Source organism: Carica papaya, chromosome 4 (genome assembly GCF_054855325.1).
Source record: "Carica papaya isolate Zhongbai chromosome 4, ASM5485532v1, whole genome shotgun sequence".
Lineage (NCBI taxonomy): Eukaryota > Viridiplantae > Streptophyta > Magnoliopsida > Brassicales > Caricaceae > Carica > Carica papaya.
In genome coordinates this window covers 6,596,925-6,619,988 of record NC_142312.1, presented here as the reverse complement: position 1 = coordinate 6,619,988, position 23,064 = coordinate 6,596,925, and the positions used below count along the sequence as shown (strand labels likewise).

At 36.5% G+C, this 23,064-nt stretch overlaps 3 protein-coding genes across 6 annotated transcripts; 1 reads left to right on the top strand and 2 right to left on the bottom strand.

Annotated features, from left to right (window-relative positions):
- Nucleotides 1-776: 776 nt before the first annotated feature.
- LOC110817519 (uncharacterized) lies at nt 777-11,816 on the bottom strand. Of its 3 annotated transcripts, none has more exons than XM_022046103.2 (15): nt 11,538-11,814; nt 11,139-11,313; nt 10,969-11,020; nt 10,847-10,886; nt 9,371-9,424; nt 9,099-9,196; nt 8,939-9,004; nt 8,684-8,826; nt 7,821-7,881; nt 7,643-7,704; nt 4,362-4,466; nt 3,511-3,586; nt 1,847-1,959; nt 1,181-1,240; nt 777-1,094 (listed from the first exon to the last, which is right to left on the bottom strand). In XM_022046103.2, exons 1-15 carry the CDS (start codon nt 11,623-11,625, stop codon nt 989-991), a joined length of 1,299 nt encoding a protein of 432 aa, XP_021901795.1. In that variant the 5' UTR covers nt 11,626-11,814; the 3' UTR covers nt 777-988. The 3 variants fall into 3 exon arrangements, 2 of the variants coding, with proteins under 2 accessions (XP_021901795.1, XP_021901796.1); XM_022046104.2 differs by having other exon boundaries at nt 9,099-9,193; nt 11,538-11,813; XR_015818358.1 differs by having other exon boundaries at nt 1,079-1,094; nt 1,181-1,278; nt 11,538-11,816.
- A 947-nt stretch (nt 11,817-12,763) lies between these two features.
- LOC110817575 (uncharacterized) lies at nt 12,764-18,270 on the bottom strand. 2 transcript variants are annotated; one of them, XM_022046177.2, is made up of 6 exons: nt 17,828-18,265; nt 15,924-16,926; nt 15,261-15,617; nt 14,003-15,102; nt 13,306-13,857; nt 12,764-13,194 (listed from the first exon to the last, which is right to left on the bottom strand). In XM_022046177.2, exon 1 carries the CDS (start codon nt 18,026-18,028, stop codon nt 17,852-17,854), a length of 177 nt encoding a protein of 58 aa, XP_021901869.1. In that variant the 5' UTR covers nt 18,029-18,265; the 3' UTR covers nt 12,764-13,194; nt 13,306-13,857; nt 14,003-15,102; nt 15,261-15,617; nt 15,924-16,926; nt 17,828-17,851. The 2 variants fall into 2 exon arrangements, with proteins under 2 accessions (XP_021901869.1, XP_088073746.1); XM_088217620.1 differs by lacking the exon at nt 15,924-16,926 and having other exon boundaries at nt 17,828-18,270.
- LOC110817574 (uncharacterized) lies at nt 13,344-15,739 on the top strand. Its single transcript, XM_022046176.2, has one exon. The coding sequence runs from the start codon at nt 13,344-13,346 to the stop codon at nt 15,603-15,605; it is 2,262 nt and encodes a 753-aa protein (XP_021901868.1). The 3' UTR covers nt 15,606-15,739.
- Nucleotides 18,271-23,064: the final 4,794 nt, after the last annotated feature.

Sequence of the window (23,064 nt, the reverse complement as noted above, 5' to 3'; positions counted from 1 at the left end):
TTAAACTGATAAAAAAAACTAAACCCTATTAGAATCCACCATTACGTAATGCTATTTTATTAGAAAAATTCTATATTTTAATTGGCATAATTTCCACAATATGCTTTATGTAGATTGCAAAAAAAAAAATATCTATAAAAAATTAACTATTATTAATTTAAAAGAAAAATATACAATTTGGTACTAAAAAATATAACCTAAAAATTTTAACCCACAAATATTTTTATTTATAACAATACTGACAACAATTATAAAATTTTAAACAACTATTAATGCCTACCAAATTTTTCCTAGGAAATCTTTAGACTTTCATAATTTTATTAGACCTCATAGGTCCAATTACACAAATTATTTTTGAAAGTTAATAACTTTTAAATAAATGCAGAATCGAATTTATCCATAATTTTCGTATGAAATCTTCAATCTTTCATGGTTTTATTAAGACATGATCGCTTTTATTGTAAAAATTAACCAGGCAACATCTAGATCTGCATTTAGTTGCCTAATATGACCGTTGGTAATAAAGTAATTGGGATCTTACACCAAAGGCACCCGGCTTTAGTGTGGGTTCCATACAAATTTGGGCTATCCCACCTTAATAACTAATTTTATGGTGTACTTCTCTTAAACTCATTAATGTACGTAACGTTTCAGCACCTCTAGGACCAGCAATCATGCACTACTAAGTGGTGAAGTTGGAATTACAGTGGTGGTGGTGGATTATTATGTAGTAAAATAACTATCATAAATCTAATGCACATGATTTTGGTATGGGGTTTATATGAATTTGGACTCTCTCACCTTAATAAATAATTTTAAAATCGACTAGTGCAAGATACTGAGTCTGGAAATAGCACAATCTACCTACACACAACTTTAAATGTTGGGGGCAAAGACATCTTATCGACAATTGTGCTAAGGTAGTATCAGAACTTAAAATGAATGTCAATAAGGTAGTATTGACCTACGAGATCCAATTTAGGAACCGTCAAAAAATAAAGTCGCTGAGCTGAAGGTTCTTGTCTCTCTTGTTATTTCTAGGAATAATATACGCACTGTCTTCTGCATCCCCATTCAAACAATTCATCCTGTGCCTGGAGCAATGACAGTCATAAGCAAAAGTGGTTGATCGATCGGGTAAACAGGTATTACAAGAGTGATGGTATGTTACTGCACTTACCAAGTAAAATGGTCTTCACAGCAAATTGATCCCCAGATGATTTTACTTCCAGCTCCTTTCCTTAAGTTAGTCAGATAAAATTCAAGTTTAGTTTGAAACTGCAAAAGGTTTTCAAGCACATTATATATCTTAAATTGAAAGTAACAAAAGAAAAACCTCCTTAGATCACATTCTCTACAATTCAATGAAGTATCCGGTAAATTCCGTGGCCAGACACCTCCATAAGGTTTTTTTTTTTTTTGGAAGGAATAAGTAAAACCTTATTGGGTGTCTCGCCATATACCTAATAAATGCCTTGTATAACGTGTAATGTAGAAGCACCAAGGGTATATCATGCTTCCAAATAATCAGATAACTCTTTTTGAACGTGAGAATGATGAAATGTATTAAAAATTGAATAAACTACTTTCCCTTTCATTCTCTGACCAAGCTTCAAAAAGCAGGATTAAACAGGATTACAACATTTCGTAGTCCACATTCATTTCACATATTATATAACGATTTTTCATAAAAAAAGAAGCCATAGATTCTGTCCCAAAAATATATATATAAAAAATACATTAAATAAACAACATTACAACAAATCCTTGATGGACTGACATAGGAAATAGAATATAAAGTTGAATTAAAAATTTAAAAAAGGATTTAAGAATGTAGATTACATACCATGTTGCAGTATACATATCATAAAACTTGTCAAAAGCTTTATTGAAACAGTGTTGGCAAACCAAAAGATCCTTCATGTCTGTGACCTTGCAAGTTGATTTACAGCATTTCACCTAAATACCAAAGAATTGACATATTGAGTATGGGGGGTGAATAAAAAGATTCACATCTGAGATCACAAATGCACAAAAAGAAAATATAAAGAAATTCTTCTAGGCCGTATATATGGTTATTTAAACTAAATAACACAGCTTGCTCTGCTCACTGAGAGAGCCAAAATAGGACCACCAAAAATCAATCTTGGTGTATGTCCATCATGCACTATAACCCTTGTTTGATATATCGTTACTCTTAGACAAACAAATGGGGACAAAAATATCAAATCTGGATATAAATGCCAGATGAGAAGGTCAATGACTCCAGTAGTGATTGGTACCAAATCCCAAAACCTATCATACACAGATAATAACCACTTTAATTAATTCAAAGACTTAATAGTATGAATTACCATGCTAGGAATAAGCACAATCTTTGAAATGTTAGGAAGAACTAATTTTCATGTTATAAGATAATCAAATTAAGTTTTCATCCCATTAGTAATCGATAATGCACTTCTGAAATGTGCAGTAAGATGTTGATTTGACGCCATTTATATGAACCAATCAAACTGAATCAAGATGCACATAAAAAAAACATAGTAGGACTTTCTTCCCGAAATTCAAAGAAAAATATGTGGCAGAGCAGAATTATATTAGAAATGATAGGAAAAAGAGAAGAATGCCAAATACGCAATCTCAGAAGTTGGTAATTCACAATCACAGATTGAAAATGGAACCATAGTCACAGGGTTCTCACAACTGTAGTCACAACCCAACATATGATTGTTTTTAGGCACTCAAGCACTAAGCATGAGATAATCTGTATAATTTTATTCATAAATAATTGTTAATAACAGAGTAGCACCCAGCTACTTACAGAGTTTCTAGATATCCTATTATTCTATAACAGTAAAGAGGAAAACAACTACACGAGACTTCTAACTAAATAAGAAACACTATACCTATAAATAACCTGGAATGTACCAAAGCCTTGGATTGAGTTATAGGCCATTGTAGAGTGAAATCAGACAAGGAAGAACCAGATCTTTTACTGTTTTTCTTCCTACAGGACCTAAGATGATAAAATGCAAGAGCTCTCATTAAGAGAGAACCCAAAGTTCACCTTAAGTTGAGTACTTAAGACATTTTGATGAAAATTTTCTTCATCCACTGTATTCAAATGACAACAGCCTTTTACAAACTTATAGAGTATGAATCAACTGTTAATCTTAAGGACTAAACTACCCCTTATGAACAGCAATTTTCTGAAGTTATTCAACATACAACAGTAAGTTTCAAAAAGGCAAGAAACTGACTTTTCAAACATAAATAACTACTTCGAGACAGTTATTCTTATACACTAACACTGAGTTCTAGATAAAAATAAAACACTTGAGTCTGATGTTATGCATGAGAAGATCTTTTATAAACTTGAGCTAAAGGTACCACTTTCACTCTCATACCAGAATAATCCTGTTGAGGACTCATAACATAACCCTAAGTTAATAATCTAATAAAAAATACGCCAGATGGTCCCTGATTTTAAAAAGTAGAGTCAAGTCTTACCAGCCGTTTGAGTTTGTGTGAGTAATATTGCTGATGTAATGGTTGCACCCTAATATGCTCATTCAAATGACCTGCACTGCAATTTTAGGATATCCAAGAGGAGAAGCTCATTGGTAAACATTCAAGAGATCTACTTTTCATAGTTAATAGAAAAACAAACAAACAAACAAACAAATTAGTCATATGACCAATATATTCCCTAGCGGTAGTAACAAAATAACTTGCCCATTCTTGGTAGCAGACATCATAAGACCCATCCTAGCCTTCAAAATGAAAATCCTATTTATTCTCAATATGCGGTTTAAAATGCCATAAAATCAGGGGAAAGAAAAACTAGGAAGCTTAGGTGTATTTCAAACATGTCCTTTGTATTCTTGTGAGTTTACTTCAAGATATTCTAAAAAATCCGAATAACACAACAAGGATACAGTATCTACCAAAAACTTCCACCAGTGAACTACTCAAAATGAAAGATGATCATGGTAGACAAAAAGGAAAATAACTACCAGGACCTCAAGATCTCATTATCCAATAATCGACATTTTCCCATGAAAACTAGTTTCATCTGCCGTTTCTTTGTTTTTTGTCTGTGGAAGTTCCACTGGTATTTAAATCTAATTTCAGCAAACTGAGAAACAAATTCAGGGAAAAGTGGTTTATTTCTTGAAACAAATAAAGAGTTGCGAACAATGGTAATTTTTGTATGAATATTATGTCTTTAGTCATTTCCAAGAGTCAAAAGAGATGATGACAACTTTCTCCGCAAAAGAATGGTAACAATGGATTGATATTCGTAAAAGAAGATAATCAAATTTAATAAGCCAAAAAGATATAAAATTCCTACTGCTTACTCGTCACAAAGTACAACATTACAATCAAGGCATGTGGCCAAACTTATTGAGCTGCGGCATGTATTGCAAGTTGCACCTGATAGGTTTTTTCCCATCTGATGGCACCTGCAGATGCACAGAGATGCAAATAAGAGTGCTAAAATCTCTAAATTAGAAGCCCATCTGATGTGAAACTAAAAAGATAATACCAATTAACCTTCCCAGTTCTTCATCTTATCAACAATGCCAATTTATGTTAAATTCAGAAAAGATATTATTTTTTAAATAAAAATAGTATGGTAAGATTCACTCATAAGTACCAAGGGAGTGCAAATCCATAGACAAAAGTATTTACACGTCGATCAATAGGTTAATAAGGTCTCCAAAATCTCTCAATGAATAAAGAGGATAACCCATAATAAAAAAACTCAAGGTCTAGTATTTTAAAAAAGAAAAACAAATACTCATGGTCTAGAACCATTTATCTTTTACCCAATCAAATTCATCTTCTATCCAAACGCTCTACTATTTCTCTCTTTTCACACCACCAAAGAATAATAAGGGAGCGAAACTAAAATGTTTCTTCACTCCGTTAACACCCTTCCGTGCCCAAAATTCTTTTCTTCATAAACCAGCCATCACCCGATTGATGCCCAAAAGTCCATAAGCAAGGGTCCATAATTTATACATAAACGAACATCACAGAGGGATGTGATTACATGACTCCACCATCCTTCAGCATAAAAAACTCCTTCACCAATATTTTCCACCTCCTGATCAACTTGTTAAAGAGTAAGAATACACCCTCAACCTACCTCCCATGCAAAAAAAGCAACTCTATGTGGAGTATTAACCTTCTAGATTTGTTGACAAGGAAAACTGATGCCTGTAGCATCACTTCTAAAAAAATATTTGTAGAAAGATCTGACCGGAAAAGGCCTTCTAGTATTGAGTTTCTAAATTGGTTGATTTTTACTCTCGTTGACTACAGCTATAGTAAAGATATGGAGGAGAGTCTCATAATCTTTAACTTACCTCGTCATTGAAATTTCTCATAATTTCTACATCCCACTCTCCTCCCCTACTCCACCTTTCCCCCGCCCCCCAAAGCCACTATAAGACTCATGAATTGAAATATTCTTGTACCTCATAATCGCATAGGTCTGGAGGGACTGTTCTCTGAGTGAAACCCCACCCCCCCCCCCCCAACCAGGTATCATGCCAGAAGTTAATCCTATTCCTAATGTGAACCCTCCAGCTGATACAATCCTGGAATTTATTTTTGGACATGCATATTTTTTTCCACATCCCCTTCCCATGGGGTCTAGATGAGATCCTGATATACCACCCCCTATCTACAGTCCCAAATTTTGATCTTATCACCCTCCACAAGAGACTACCATTTTCATTCATGAATCCCCAAAGCCATTTTCATTGTAAAGCCATATTTTCAGAAAATATATTATTTAAAAGAATCAGCAAAGATATTTCAAAGGCAGAGCACCAAGTTCTTGTGTTAGCAGCTTAATTTTACAGCTATAGGTGAGAATTTGGTAAACAATAGGGTAAATATAAAATTTTCAAGAGCACAAGGACATATTATGCATCTTCTACTTGTAAAAGAAATAATCAGCACAAAGTGACCCTTAAGCCACCAATATTTTATTCATTTTTGCGAAGCAGTATAATAAAATCAGGGGATAAATTAGGAAAATTTTGTATGGTTATGTTGATGTGTTCATGGATCAAATTTATCTACCTTGTGGCAGTACGTGATGTAGGAAGAAATGGGTCTTTTAGCCTCAGATCCTGCTTGGGGCATAATACTCACTGCAGACAATTCCATGAAGACAAATAGATACATGGCTAACAAGTGCTTCATGAGGTCAAAACCAGAATCGAATCCCAATGAATCCCAAGGTCATCTTCCTGCCATCCCAAATCGAGAAGGCTTTTGGGTTTCATTCTCAAATTGATTAATCTAATTTGGATGCTTATACAGTGAAGGTGAGCTACAGGCTTTGAGTGGTCTTCCAGTAGCCAAGTCAATAAAAGGTTTTTGCACTCAGTTCCTTAGCCACTTAATCTTGTCAGAAAGAAATAGAAATAAAAGTATCATTCCTTGTTCTAACCATAAAAAGGATTTTGACAAACTCTAGATATCTTTGATGTAGGAAAAAACTGATAACTCCAAAAATTGACCTATAAGCCATGCATTTGTTGCGGGGAAGGATTGAAGATCGTCCCTACTGCCAAATTATATAATAATCTACTTTCCTTTTGTATTATAGATATCCTTCTCATTTAAGATATTAAATCCCTTTGTTATTTCTCTCTTAATTTTTTAACCATAAGTAGCTATTTACAATGTATAATTCTAGTATGTGTGCATGCATGTAAAGATCCATATAAGAAATATTAAGAAAAACCATTCTTTCTTCTGCGAGTTTCAACATTATCTTATGAGTATCAAGAATTAGGCAGGTTTACCTTGGACTAATCTTAACATATTACGAAGCTTATCAGATTGTAGTTTTTAGGAAGGCTAGTTGCTGAGGCTAGCCTATATATATGTGCGTCTACATATGTATATGCATCCCTTGGAATCAATAAAGTGTCTAAACAATTCCCTGAAACTACTCTATTAGATTAAATAGTTCTCTGTGACCCTTAAAGAGTAACTACTATTCAATCACAGGCCATAAGGGTACAAAATCTGTCAACCAATCAGCTCTCTTCATTTAGGATTTCATCTTAACCCGCGCCCTAACAATATCTCAGATCTGTCACTGTAACTATGCAGCCTCTTGAAACTCAGATTTATCAATAGAAAACAGATATATCAAGAGAAAGTTTTTTCTCTACTTTCTGGTCAAACCAGAACATTAAATCAAGAAATTTGAACTTTGGGTCCCAAAAATCAATTCCCTAAATTACCCTCGTCCCTCTATTACATGCTCTCATTTAATTGCCGCTACTTTGAAATAGGATTTTTTTTTTGAAAGAACTTTGAAATAGTATTTATGTTTGGTAAATTCTTAAAAATGATTAAAACAAACTACAACCTCAAAGAAAAGAAGGGGAGGGAGGAAGTCAACTTCTGTACCTTCAAAGTTAACAATGAGACAGCAGAGTAATTAAAATCATGCAGTACAGGATCACAATTTCCAATGTGGAAACAATGAAACAAAACTTATTCATAAATTATTTCCTCTTATCCTTTGTAAAGACCCTTTTTAATGATAGTTGCAGAATAAATGCGACTACAAATGAAAATAAGATTTAAAATTTATATCCCTAACCTTCTGTACAGTCCACGAAGATCACTGGATATAGAACTGCCCTGATTCTGCTCCACAATCACCTAGATAGATGGGTATCCCAATGATCAACTACAGGTCTTACAATCAATTCCAATCATGGAGTCTAGAAATGGAAAGTAAGAGTAATTAAAAGAAATGGTGAAGAATAATATTGAACCTGATTAGATGTCATTACAAGACAGTCTTCAGCAAGGTGGCCAGGCCTATTACATTTCCAACTACAATGCCAGGACCATAATCAGGAAAAAATGAAATGGAAAAGATGGAATAGAGAGGTGAAAGTTTTACACAGAAAAAGAACAAATACAATACAGAGGTATGATGATGCACTGGGATTCCATTTAGGTAATACTTAAGGTTGGATCAAAAGTTCTCCTTTTCAGATCAAATGAATCACTCATACTCCACAATTTCCACGCAAACCCAACACCAGCCATTTGAGACACCAATCAGTCATCTTTACCAAAGGCTTCGAATAGATCCCAAAAAGTGGACACAGAGAAAAAATGTGCTACATCAAGTGACTAAAATTATTTAGAAGATAAAAAATACTTAGCTTACAGTTTAAAACAAAAGGAGGGGAAATTTTTTACTATCAGATGCTTCATGAGCATAAATATCAAAAACACTTCACTCATTTAAGCTGCCTGATCTAAGAATAAGTCTCTTTGGCCCTCTGTCATCTCCCAAAAAGAAAAAACTATTGTGCATGGGTCCATTAAATTTTTTAACGAAATAAGGACAGTCACGAAAAAGTGTAAGGGTCGTTCTACCTTGGGGACCGGTACCTTGGCGAACAAGATTCATTAAAAAAGATCAAAAAAGGGTAGCTTAAGATTGAAGATAATGTCCAGCCATTACTTTAATCTCCCCTCACCTAGTTTTTATTCTTTCTTCTCATTTTTGCACAATTGAAGGGAAAAAGAAAAAATTTCTATGGCTATCCGAATATGAGCTCGTAAAGGAATAGTCCATGTGCATATAACAATCAACAGAGAAGATACTTGATAAGAAATGTACCATTTATAACTACAAAGACTAGATCCTTCCAAGGACAAATAATGGCTGTTATAATTACAAGTGTCCTCATCAAGTTCAGACATTGGTAAGGCGCGCTTGAGTCCAGAGGAAGCGGTATCTGAATGAAGCTTTCCCAAGGGGGGCTGGAAACTCACAACATGAAAGGATAAGAAAGCCATAAAACATAGAGAACAACTCTAAAAAAAGGGGGTAAAAAAAAGGATGTTGTCCATGCTATACAAACTGCAAAAGCACCTTGGTGGGTTCAAGACTTTTCAAAAGCTCAGCTTTGCAGTCCAGGCTGCAGATATCATCATCAGTCTATCAAAGAACATGCATCATATGCAAGGTATTAGGCAAATGGAAAGTAGGTATAAAATGATCAAACTTTGAATATGTAGCTCCCATGTACAACCTCATTGCAAATATATTCTCCATATTTACCACAAATTACACAAACAGGTTCTCCTGGAACAGGGAAACGTTGCTCATCCCTACTCTTAACTTGCTCTGCTGAACCAAAAAGATGCAAATTAAGCAAATCAGTCTAGAAGCTGGCCACATCTGCAACTAATACTCCTCAACTTACCAATTAAATGGTTATTAATCTTCCAAACAAAAGACCAAAAGCTGACTTTAAAAAATAATTGTTATTATTATTATGACAAAACAGATTCGAAAACACACCATAATCTAGAGAATCCTCCTCTTCTTTACTTTCTGAAGAAGCGCTTCGATCACCTGAGATTTAATTGTGATCATGAAATATTACAGTGAGCAAAAATTTACTGAAAAAGCAAACATATATTTGTGAAAGCTTATAGTAACAGAGTTTTCTTTTTTTTTGTTTTACAAAAGAAGACTTTAATTTATCTCAAAAAAATAAAAGAAGACTTTAATTAGAAGAAGATAGAGAAGTTACAGGCAAAGGAGGATAACCTATCCTCCAAAAAGAAAAAGAGAACAAAAACAGAAAAAAATAAGGAATGCAGATTGTGTCAGCACAAAATCACATCCAAATCCTTTTGTAGGATAAACAGCATAATGTCCTAAAGAAGCTGTTATCTTTGCCCAAAGAGAGGCAACAAATATCTTCTCTCTAAAATAATTAAGAAAATTAGACTTTAAAAATTCTCGCATTTCTCTCCAACAAAAGGACCAATAGACCTGCAAAATAGAACCTTTCCAATGCAACAAATGCTCCTTACTCCTGAAACTGCGTGAAGAAATAGAAATAAAGATCTCCAAGTTTACAGGACACACCCATAGACTTTAATGATAAAAATAACTAGTTCAAACCCTTCAAGCCATCTCATAGTGCAGACATAATTAATAATTGTATTCTGAGCTACACAAGCACATGAAGCACACATAAAAGGGAAGAGCTATTAACATTATAGAAAGAACTGAGAGAAACAAAGAAAACTTACATCCGAACAGAATAAAATTTTGGCTTCAACAACATTTTTGCACCAAGAGTCCAAAATTATCATATTCACTTGCTTTGTTTTATTTTATTTTATTTTTTGAGGAACAATTTTTCACTTTATTTAGCCCAAAAAATATAATCTAACACAGAACTGAGCTACTTGCCATACTTTGTTTCAAGACCAAGAAACTTTCTAGGAAAAATAAAGAAAAATCTCTAGAAGATTATTAATGCTCTGATTAGAACAGACTGCTTTCTGGAGAATACTTACTCTTCCTAAAAGTAGAAACCACCAATTCCTAATGTAACAAGGAAACTAGAGACCTAATACTAATATCCTATAAGGAAACTAAAGACCTGCTGTAATATACTTCTAATACTAAAAGGAAAATGCAGAACAGCAAATTTGTAATGGTAGAATTAGGAAATAAAGCAGATAATAATGAAAAAATCTAAGCTGAAGTTAATCCTGATGAATCTCGGAAAATCTATATGCCTGCTGTCCAAGTTTTCTTTCCTATATTATTGAGAAAAACCTGCAACTTATGATGTTGAGAATCCGGCTTATCCTGTTCTGCATCATTGTCAAATTCAAGGTTGTCCTAAACAGAGTTAATTATCAATATCTTAACGTGCTGAAACGAATAATCCAAACTGCACTCAATTATGTGGAACTACATGTCAAAAAGTGAAGGATATAACACAAACATAGATGAAGTCAAAGTGGAACTTACTTTCATAACCTACTAACTTTATACCCGCAGTGGGGGCTTCCTGCAACAAATAGAAATCAACTATCTGAGATGACGGCATATTGGAATCTAAATTTGGACATAAATAACAAATTGTAGTTTACCAAAACATCAACAGGTAATTCCTCATACGCCTGAGACGAACTCAATTCTTTTCTGCTCATAGAAAGCATATTAAACCACTAGATATTAAGATCAAATTGTAAGTAAAACGTATTGATCAAATCAAAGTAGCATTTGCAATAACTAAAATTAAATAAACTGGACTAGTTGCCTTCTTTTGTTGATATAATCTTGATGGGACATAGGCCCATCATCCTCTTCCATTACATGGCTGCCGTTTGCCGGTGGTTTGGACACGCGGCGTCGTTTTGGGCTGGGCTGATGCTCGGCAGCAGGAGGTGGTTGTTGCTCGGCTGGAGGAGCATTTCCAGTGGCAATGTTGTACGCTATAAAGAAAGTATAGAAACGCTTCAAAGACAACAAGAAAACTGCAATTCTCCGTTTGGCTACCGATAAACCGAAGAAAGGAAAACTAATACTTGTCTGAAATAAGTTTTTTTCTGTGAGAAAAAAAGAATCATATCCGTTGATTTCGCTTTTTGTTTACTAAATTTTATCAGACGCCAAACAGGTGAAAACTGCAAAAGGCTGCGAGAAATAGAAAAGGTACCTCTCAGGTTTTGAAGCACAGATGAGAGACTGACATCTTTTCTGTAACAAAGCGAGGAATTCTTATAAAAATTGGTTCTCGTTCCCATCCCTCCTTTCTCCCAGCTTCACTTGCTAGTCCAGTTCACGGAAACTAGACACCATATGTCAATGGCTGCGAGAGAGAATGACCTCTGTTCCTGAAACTTTTCTTTTTGATTAAGGAATTTGTTTCTGAAACTTAATTTGGAAATTAGGTTTACTTTTAGCAAGGCGGAGATTCCTCGTCATAAAAATTAGTGGGGAGTACGCAATTAGGATTATAAATTATGGTTTACATTATAATTCAATTTTCATTTTTTTTTTAAAAAAAAAAGGTCTTTAAATTCTCATAAAATAAGTTCAAAATTGATTTTTCTCAAAATGATAAAAATTAATGGACTGACATTAAAAAATAATTTCAAAACACAATTTTTTCCATTTAGTACAAAGTTAAAAAAAAAATATTTAGAAATAGTCAGTCATAAATTTCTTCCTATTATTTAATATTTTTTGAATGTTATAAACAGGTTTCACGCAAATGGGTATTAAACAAGTTTCAGGAATGAGTAAAATGAAAAACTAGAGACTGGAAAATATTGGTTTTTGTTTACACGGTTGGATGGAAGGATGAAAACTGGGAGCTAAATTCTCGAATATTTATGTTATAACTAGTTCTAAAAATATATACGTTAAAGAAGTTTTATGTGAGGGTTAGAAGAAGGAGGAGTTATATGTGGAGATCACACGAAATCTTAATAATATGAAGAGTTATTGAGCATGCTAAAATCAGTGTTCTTAATTAAGAATCATGATCAACTGCAAGCAGAAAATGCATATTTACTATTACTAAAGCTTAAAATGAGGGGAAAGATACTGGTGAATTGGTATTGCTTGTGCAAGAAGGTGGGAGGAGACATGTAACCAAATACTTCTTATGTCGCTGCGTTGTGTAAGTTGTGGTTTGTAGCTTATGATATGTTTTAGGTCATTGCCGGGACAGCGAAGGATGAACTTCGGACTTGGAAGGATTTAATTAAGCTGGAAAGGGTTTTGAGTCTTATTCCATTATCATTTTTCTTTTCCTTTTTTTTTTTTTTTTGGGGTTTTGAAGGCATGAATGAGGATATCTTTGGGTCAACCATTGTACTACAAATAAGATTCCAGAAAAACTTGGATTGCACTCCCCTAGTTTCTATACTCAAATCATACCATTATATATTTTTATTTTTTAAAATAATAACATAAACAAACTCCCCCCAAATATTTAAAGTAGATAATCAGGAGGGACCGAATGGGATGAGAACTCCTTTTCCCCTCATTGTCTGCAATGATGACGTTCCCCAATACTGGGAGATTCCTTGCTGCGTCTCCATTGGTTTTGAATAAAATTATCATCCCCACTATTTGGACTATTGAACTAAATAAACTCACAAAACATCAAGGTGGACCACGGACACGATGTGGTCTAAACTTCAATAATGCCTTGCCTTGACCTCTGTCACTAGACAACAAAACCCTATTAACTGCTCCTTACGAGCTTAAAAAACCAATCTTATCCTTTCCACAAATACCAAAAGTGGTTCGCATCCATTTAACTTCAATCCAAGCTCGTGTCAAAACGGTACTTTGGCAACAGCCTGAAGAAAGATAGTTCAAAGTCAATGATGACGACAGCGTTTGGAGTTCAACCAGAAACAAAAAGTGATCAAATAGATAATTTTAGGAGACAATCAAGCAAAACCCTTCACCTTTACAAAGTATCTTCCAGGAAGAATTGAGTCACGGGATGGGTAGGATTGGCTGCAACATCAATGGAAATCTTGATGACACGAAATTCAGTGAGCCTATGCCATGGATTGGCATCTACGTAGCAGCAGCGTCTCTGACCTGTGCAGCGGCAATGGGCGCAGACGTCATCCATTGCTTCCACCATAGGAAGCTCTGGTTTCCTTGTAAGTTCTTCTCTCTTAATTCCGTTTCTCTGACTTTAATTGGAGTCGCAATCAAGCTCTCAGTGGATCTGAATACCTCCATGCCTCGCTGCCAGGATCAACTGGCAAAACTAAGCAGCTCTGTTTTTATCTGCACAATAATGGGTAATTCCATGCCTTCTCTTGGTATCATGGAGAATACAGAACTTTTCTCAAACATTATAGCTCTGGGAATACTTGTTATTACCGTTGTCGTCAATGTTGGCATTCAATTAGGAACTGGAGTCATTTACATTTTCTGGAAAGAACACGCTTTTATCATGTTTATCATGCTTGTGATGCTTTTGATCCTCAGTTTTTCCGCTTTACCTGTTCCAACTACAAAGCATTATCTAGAGAAGAAGTACAAGAAAAAACATGAAATAGCCCAGAAAGAAAGCTTAAGCGAAACAGACACCATAGCACTTGAGAAACTCAAAAAAAACCTAATGGAATATTGTATGATGGCTCATACCAGCAGCCCTCAGTTTGTTATGGGACGTTCGGTGACATGCATTGCCTCAGGTGCATTCAGCCTCCTGGCTGCCATAACTTTAGCAGAAGCCATGCTTAGATCTTACTTGGTGCGTGATTCATTCAAATTTTGTATCGGTGAATCTGATTACAAGTGGTCAACTACAGTAGTTCTTATTATACAGACAATTGCAGTAGTAGTGGGTACCATAGCTCCAGCACTTCGATGGCTGCTAGCCATAAATTTCAGGTGTGCAAGTAGAGGGAAACAAATCCGCAAAGTAAAACTCAAAGTAGAACACTACTGGATCCAGAGCCTGGTTGAAATGAAAGAGAAGTCATTAGGTTTACGAATCCAAAATCGTCATTGCAGGAAACTTGTCCATGAAACCAAAAATCTAATTCTGGACTTGTGTATTGCTATCCAGTCTGGAATCGTGATAGTAAGCAAGTTGATCACGTGCATTTCAATATGCATGATAGCCCAGATCTTGGTATGCTTTGACTTTTGCAAACAGCTCAAGAAATTCATACCCCAAAACAGCATTATGAACAATGAATCCGGTTCAGAGTCATCTACTAGCACAAAGTTGGATCTCGGTCGTTTTGTTTTGCATCTTGAAGGTGAAGATCAACTGGTTGAGTTGATGATGAAGAACAACCGAGATGCTACAGATCACCGAATAAGGATGGGGAAAAGGAAACAGCCAAAACATCTCATAAAACTACTGGAAAAAGCAGCTTTTTCAAACGGATTCCAAGGAATTAAGGAATTTGACAGTGATGAGGTTCCCTCCCTAGATTCTGAAGAACCACCAAATTGCTGGGCTCTCCCTGTGGTGACGCTCACAAGCATTGCAGTTGCCCTTCCAGACATCAACCCCTACTTGAAGAAGCAGTTACTACTTGGTGTCAATGAAGGACTCACGTATATCAGACTTGTTGAGAAGAACTTGGACACTGGAAGAAAATTGAGAAACATCACAAGGACTGCAGATTTTGTGTGGCTGGGAGTCGATCTCTATCACAAATGGCTTGATGTTGACCTCCACAAACTGGCCCTCCAAAGGAGAAGTCCAAAGGACACACTCGAAGAGCTTGCTGACAATGCAAAGAATAGGCTTTTAGAATTCAATAGGCCAACTGTAAATGGATGTTGGAAAGAAAGCGCTTCAAAATGGCCCATTAAGGTACTGGCTGCAAACTCCATGTATAGAATAAGTAAAACTCTTTTGCTAAATGAAGAAAGCAGAAATTACCAGATGAGTAAAAGCTTGTTTGAAGGACTTGTTATCATGATGTCTCATATTATCAGCGCTTGTTTGAGTAATCTACAGAGAGTTATATACAACAAGTGTTTGACCACCTCCATTGAAGAGAGGGAAGAAAGTGTAAGACATGCAGCTTTCCATCTGGGTGAAACTGATAAGATTCTGAAAATTTTAGAGCAGAAGACATTTCCCAAGTTGGATCCTGATCAGATGGCCTGCATTGATCAGTGGCGTTTGTCATATAAGCTGGAGAACCCTCAGTCCTATAGTTTACCATCAAAGAGTGATATGTTCTCATCTGGTATAAGTGACTTGTGCCTAAGTGTAGAGTAAATTTTGACAACCCTGAAACCGAGAAAAAGAGAAGCAGTTTATGTTGTACACGACCAAGAGAATTTTGTAAAACAAATCTAGCATGAAGCTTGTAGAAAATAGTTTCAGCTTTTCTAGTGTAGTTTTTCAATTAATTCTATTATTGCATAAAGAATAACGTCTCATTCAGAAACTATAAATAGACATATCATAGAACAGGAAAATCTGTTATATGCCACCAAATCAATTCAACCAAACATATATGAAAAACATGAAGAGGTGGCAGGCAAAACAACTATGATAAGACAGAAGCAATGACATGATAGAGAGGCCTTATACCTGATACTAAGTAGCCAAACTCATAGCAGATTCTCCATCACTTGGCACACTTCAAAAGTGAGTAATCAGTATACATGTTATTCCATGGAGTTATGTCAGAAAGTGAAGTTCAATTGAATTTTAAAACACAATATTTTTTAGGGAAAAGTGTGTAATATTGCAAATAAAGCATACAGTTTTCGGGAAATCTCGTCAAATCTGGGAGTGCCAACGCATTTATATCTTGATAATGAGAGATGGTAATTAAGTAATGGCTCCTGATGATATCCAAGGAAGGAAACATTAATGATATTAAGCAGTAAGCACGGAATTTTCTTTTCTTTTTTCTTGGTTGATGCGCCATTATAACTGAGCTCCATAACAAGGGTTCAGGCAATCAAGGAGCTTTTCGAGATTGACAATCAGGAAATTCAAAGCCTTTAAACCAAGCAAACCAAATTAATAATGAATTCATATAACATTAGGAACACAATTTTTATGATCCAGAAAACCAAGTGTGAGGTCAGAGCACTAGAAAATATATAAACTAAGAGTGCCATCACACTCCTAGCATCAGAAATCAAAGGCTTTAAGCTAAGCACACCAAACAACTAATGAACTATAACACTAAACTAGAAACATGTAATTCTTATGATCAAGTTAACCAAGTGTGAGATAGAGCATCACAAAATAAATAAATCAGGTTTGTCTACCTCTAGAAAATAAAATAAACCAAATTTGCTGTCATCCATCCTAGTGTCAGATATTGGAGAGAATCTTCTTTTGATTCCAAATTTATAGATTTCCAGCAAATAACTGCTTAATTTCACACTTCTGTTTTTGGATACAAAAGAAAAATTATTGTAAAGAGAGAAGAAAATAGTACATTACTTGTAGAGGATAGAAGATCCTCAAAATAGAGAAGGAAAACAAGAAAAATCGAAGTCCAAATAAACAGTTCCCGATCTTTTTGTAAAATTGGTAAAGGGACACGCCAAGAACCATGTGTGCCAAGCCTGGAATCCTGAGATTCATCAGAAATGTCAGAGTAAATTGCAAACTTGTAAGTGTAGTTAAAAATAATAAAGTTTCGGGCATTTCCCTTAGATCTTTTAACATCATCTATCACTTCATTAGCAACTAGAGAGGATTCATCTGCAATGTTATAGTTGTAATCTCGAATTTGCTAGTGCACAGTTAAGTATATCCATCCAAAATTATATGAAAATATGCTAATATTCATTTATCAGTAACGGGATTGACAAACTTACATGCATTACTCCCCTCCTATATTTAAGTAGTTTCAGTTGCATCAGAAATTCGGTACTAATCCAATCAGAGTTGGGGTTATCAGCTTTATTCTCATCATGTTTGGTTAAAAAAGGAAACTTTTCAGCCCAGATTAGCTCTTTTCACCAAAGTCTAGGTATTAACCAAGATTGAACATGACATACCTACAGATACACCTACCTTATGATTTCGAGTCGACTGTTTAAATTCGCGTAAATCTAAAAACAGAGCTCAATGAAAGAAGCACGAGATGAAATCAAAACTACTTGGCAGGGAAGGTAATTGCGCTTTATCGATTATCGATTCAACAGCCTTAGTACTGAAAATAGTAGCTTCAATTTAGAGTTTTCCTTTGAAGACATCAATAAGGATGTAGAGAAAGGCATTACTTAAGACCAATATGAATGCTCCTCCGGAATCACAGCTATAAACAATGTTTCCATTAAATTTCTTTTCTGCGTAGTTTTCCAAACAACAAACGCGAATTTAAACAACACATACATACATATACAAGAGAAACAAATCAAGAGTCGGAAAAATGTCCAAAACTAATTGCTAAAGTTTCTCATTAAGATCTCCAAAGTGAAGTACACCAATCGAACAAACAAATCATGAGGAAAGTACATAAACGGGACCTGAAAATCAAATAAGCGCAGCAGCTAATCAAAATCATCGTCCCTCTTCTTGGGCTTGCGATAGTTTTCTTCGATGTGCTTGGCTATCACGAGACCGCTGTTCGCTAGCTTCCTGATGTTGGGGACGTTGTAGTTCTGAGCAAGGTAAACGCCAAAGATTGTGCCCACCGTGAATGAGAATCCGCTTCTGAGTATACCCATTGGTGCGTTTGTTTTTTTGTCGGAACAAAATCAAATCTGATGCTATTGAAAACTAATCAAAATTTCGTATTTAATAGGAGCGACGAACAGAGGTTTTGACTTTGGTGTACTCCACTGAGCCTCTTTGTATGTAGGAATCGCCGTGTTGCCCAAGCTTAAAAATTTTGTTTTTTCAACAAAACCCATTCTTTCAATTTAATTTTCAAAAACATCCATACTTTCAGTTTCGTGCCTGGTGATTGCCACGGTTCGTCTATGGAGTGGGGTGCATCCTCTCGAACCGGGCTCAGAGAGAAAAAACTTCTATTCATATTTGTCTCATAGGCAAAATTATTTTAAATTTAATTACATAATTTTATAGAACTATCACTCAATATCCATCTTATAACCTATATTTTGAGAAAATCACTCTGTTCACTATCCATATATTTTAGTACTTGTTTTCCATATCTATATCATATTCGTAATAAATATTTTTTTCTCACTCATATACGAGTATTTCTTTTTTTTATATATACAAATGGAGAAACAAACACAGAAAAAAACGAAAAAAAAAAGCACGTCTAGATGTTACACATTTTAAGTCAGGAGACCTCGACGAAATCCTTTTTAATGATGTTCAAAATTTTCAAATGAAATTGTTGTAGGGAATGTGGTCCAAATGGCCAGTCAAAAACCTGATTTACCAAATAATCCACATACCAATTTCCTTCCCGATAGACATATTATATCTTAATAGTCCAATCTTTTATGAGTCAAATCTTAATAGCCAAGATGATATTAGAATTCACGTTAACCGGGATCACATCATTGTTGAGAACTTTATTAAGAACCTAGATGATAAAAGTATTATCCATCTCCAAGATAATATGGTGCGAGCCCAGGTTTTGAGCTAAATCGAGGTCATCCAAGGTCCCACACAGTTCCGCCTGGAGGATGGAGCAAACACCAATATTCCTGAGTTGTCTCCCAAGCCACTAACCATTGTTATCCCTACCTAGTGTACCAGCACAGGCCATGCCACTACTTTCACGAAGGGCCTCATCCGTGTTGATCTTGATCCAATTCTAGGGAGGCAGTGTCCAACTGATGATCTTCTCCTGCTTCTGAATGTGACAGCCAGAGATGGTAGACCTGAAATTAAAGGCTTGAAAAGTGTACTCAGTCATTCTGAACACCTCATGTCTCAATTCCTCCAAACTAAGAGGACTCCCATCGAATATGAAAGCATTTCGTTGTTTCCAAAGTAACCAGCAAGTGATGTCAAACACAATCTTCCAATCTTATAAAGAAAAGCATCAACTATGCTTGTTATGCAGGTTAGCGCAAACCCAATCATCGAATGACGTGCTGAAAAATTTGTGGACAACGGTTTGTGGAATAATCTTTCGCTAAAAGGCCCTTCGCCTGATAACACTCCCTCAAAATATTGTTCATGTCCTCAATGCCTAGCCCATATACAGTATAAATTGGATCATCTGTCACGTGTCTACGGACCCGTTTCTTGCTAGTAAGCAATCCTTTTTGCAGACCAGCCAAAGAAAATGGTGAATACATTGTGCACATAGCCACTTCCACGCTAAATTCCACCTATTATCTGTAAAAAGAGAAAAGATGTCAGAAATCATATTGTAAGCGGATTTAACAGAAAACTTATCATCCAGCGAGAGTCCCCAATACTGTACATCTGCCTCGATACCATCATGTGGGACACTGACAGCAACTAGCTACAGGAGTACCCTAGTCAGGAGCATGCTCTACAAATGGTTCCAATCCTATTGACCATACGGAATCACCAGATCCTTAACTTTTTGGGACCCGTGGGTGTCATCGATACTGCACATCCTCTCAGTCAGTTATCGTCCCAAAATCTCACTACAATGCCATCACCGACGTATCAAGCCAACCCATACTGCAGATCCTCCCAGGGACCATTTAACTTCCTCCATATATGAGAGCAGAAACCTAAGTTGTTGATTGCCTTATAATAAAAATCTCACTTATACTTATGACATAGGATTTTGACCCAAAGGAGTTATAGTTTTGTGATAATATTAAAACTCACTTCATGAGAAAAGCTTTATTGAGGGTTTCGAGACTCAGAATACCACCTCCCCCATGAGTGGTAAGCCGGCACATATTATTTTAGCTGATAAGGCTCAATTTTCTCGCACCACTAGATGAGCCCCATATGAAATCCTGCACGAGCCGATCGATCTGATCACAGAATGAACTGAGGAGGGTAGCGGTCTGCATAATGTAGGCAAGGATAGCCATAAGGACATTTGGCTAAAGTTAGGCGACCAGCCATGGACAAGCTGTAACGGCCCCCGTAGCCTTGAAATGAATTATGTGTATTAAAAAGGTCACATGCGGAAGCGGAATAAAAATTTGATTAACATCCCTTACACTAAAACCAAAAACGTGCTCAAAGTATAAAAGAACAAACTAACTAAAAGAGAGACTCGAAAATAAAAGCTATAAATATAATTACGGAGTCTTCAGGCGTCCCCTTCGCCGTCTTCCTGCGGAACGGGCTCGGGAACAATGTCTTCCTGATCTGAAATGATTAAATAAGGAATGAGCTACACCAGCCCAGTAAAGACATCACACTATCTCACCGTCACGGAGGTAAAGGTGGGTAGAAAACACAAAAAGACCAATGGAGCATAATTTACAATAAACTCGTTTATTAACATAAAAACCTTTACTATCCACTTACCTCGGTGAAATTCATAAAACAATATACGAAAGCAGTAACATTATAATTATCATGAAATCATATGAGCTGTATAACATAATACTTATCACACCTTTTGCAATTCAATCATTACACAACATATTTTTCCTCATTTACCAGCCTACTAGTATCCATGGGGATCCATAGGGGTCCCGCTACCCGTGAACCCTTAACATTTGTAATCAGATTCCAGGGTCGTCCCCATACCCCGTCCAGTATGGGCGCCAAAACTATAAACCTCAATACCATGTCCGGTATGAGGGTGAAACGGGTTGTCCCTATACCCCGTCCGGTATGGGCGCCAAAACACATAAGGTCTCCATACCTCGTCCGGTATAAGAGACCACAATCCCAGTAGGGTTCCCTACGGACCCGGTCCGTCCACCATCTCCCAAGATATCTAGTCAGGCTGACCACAGTATACAATTATCAATTTACATAACCTCTCATTCCCCTTTTCCTCAGTCAGCATCATCAATTCACACACAAACAAGCAAACTAGTAATTTATGCCAAACAAGACAACATACAACATCGGGTTCTTAGTCATTCAACCTATAATCAATAAAACAGTAATACATGCACATGAAACTATGAAATGAAAACATCAGACCTCATACTGCATTTAAAGCCGTAAAATAGGCCAAACAACAGCTAACAGACAAACACACCAGACTCGGGCTCCATTAGCGACCTTAAACTATTTCACACATCTGTTGATTCATGAAATACCGTTTTATCATTTATTGAACTTTAATACCGTAATAGAAAATAGGATGAGGGGTCCTTACTCGTTTTGGAGTCCGAACACGGCTTCACAGTGTGCCTACAGGCTGTCCCTAATTTTTCCTGAATTTTTTCCGGGGAACTGAAACGCACTACTGGTACCTGCATGTGTTCCAAAAAATCCCAAATTAGGCCCAGGGCCCCTTTTTGGCCAATATCGCAATTCCGGCACGGCGGCTCCGCCGTGCTCCGGCGACAGCGCCGCCGCAAGCGGCGGCGATTCGCCTCGATTTGGCCATTTTCGGCCACACTTGCATCGGTCCTTGCGATAAAACAACCCTAGGGCCCTCGGGGGGTCAAAAAATTACGGAAAACCGAAGCTTACCGGCGGCAGTGCTCTCAGGTGCGGCGGCTCTCCGGTGAGGTTCGTGTTTTGGTGACTCGGCTCCGATCAACTGTGCGGTGAAGGTTGGGTCTCGGTGATGATAAGCTGCAATGTATATGATTGCCGCTCGGAAATTAAGGACAGAAGAGAGAGGGCTTCTTCTGTGATAGAGATGGCCTGAGCTGCTTGGAGTCGCGCTGAAGAAAACACAGAGATGGGTGATATTTGTGCTTATGTCAATAAGTAGAGGCCAGTAATTGGTTCTGCGAGTAGAAGGAAAATAAAGAATGAGAAGAACAATTTGAGGGGATTTTTCTGAGTATCTTGCGAAGAATCCATGGAGAAGATGAGCTCTCTCTCTCTTCTCGGCCTCCTCCCTCTCTCTACGCCCCTTTGGCCTCAGGGATTTCTCCTTTCTCTGTTTCGAGTTTCGCTCTTTATAGTGGAGCGAAGCTGTTTAGATCAGCATCCCCGCACTGAAGATTCTCCAAAAATCACGAAAACCCATCTCTTCCCGCTCGCGACTTTGCTTCCTTCTTCTTCTCCCGTTCTCTGCGCCACCACACTGCTTTTTTTTATTTATTTATTTTTTAGGGTAAATAAATAATAAATGAGGAAATTACAAAAATGCCCACGTTTTGGGCGTTACACAAGCTATTAGTTTTCCAACCAAATAGCTTCTCCCGCACATTCTCCAAAATATACCTGTAGGTGTCCTTGGTTACCCTGTCGTGAAAAAGAGGGACGCTTAGGTAATTACCTAGATTCTTGGAAACCTGAAACCCAAAGGTCAAGCTAATATGGTGAGCGTCACTATCAGCGATGTTATGAGAGAAGAAGATACGGGTTTTAGACATGCTGATTTTATGCCCATAACTCTCGCAGAACTCTACGAGCACCGTCTTGATAACCTGCACCTGACTATTTGAAGTCTCACTAAAGAGAATAAAATCATCCGCAAAGAAAAGATGCAATAACTTGGGGCCTCTCTTACTCAGAGAGACAATGCGCAAAGCCTCACTGCTGACCAACTAATCAATATATTGGGATAGACACTCCATACACAACACAAAGGTGGAAGACGAAAAGAGATCGCACTGGCGAATATCTCTCGAGGGAACAAACTCTTAATGGATTCTCCGTTCCACAAGAGCTGCATTGAGCCAGAACAGATGCAATGCATGAT

Excerpts from the sequence above, each read along its gene's own strand:
- LOC110817519 (XM_022046103.2), bottom strand. The coding sequence starts at position 11,625 with ATGGGAACGAGAACCAATTTTTATAAGAATTCCTCGCTTTGTTACAGA. Across the intron at positions 9,425-10,846 it reads AAAGTTAGTAGGTTATGAAA|GTGATCGAAGCGCTTCTTCA; the intron begins GTAAGTTCCACT and ends ATTAAATCTCAG. Across the intron at positions 3,587-4,361 it reads AATGTTGTACTTTGTGACGA|TGCAGGTCATTTGAATGAGC; the intron begins GTAAGCAGTAGG and ends CTAAAATTGCAG.
- LOC110817574 (XM_022046176.2), top strand. The coding sequence starts at position 13,344 with ATGGGTAGGATTGGCTGCAACATCAATGGAAATCTTGATGACACGAAA.
- LOC110817575 (XM_088217620.1), bottom strand. The coding sequence starts at position 18,028 with ATGGGTATACTCAGAAGCGGATTCTCATTCACGGTGGGCACAATCTTT.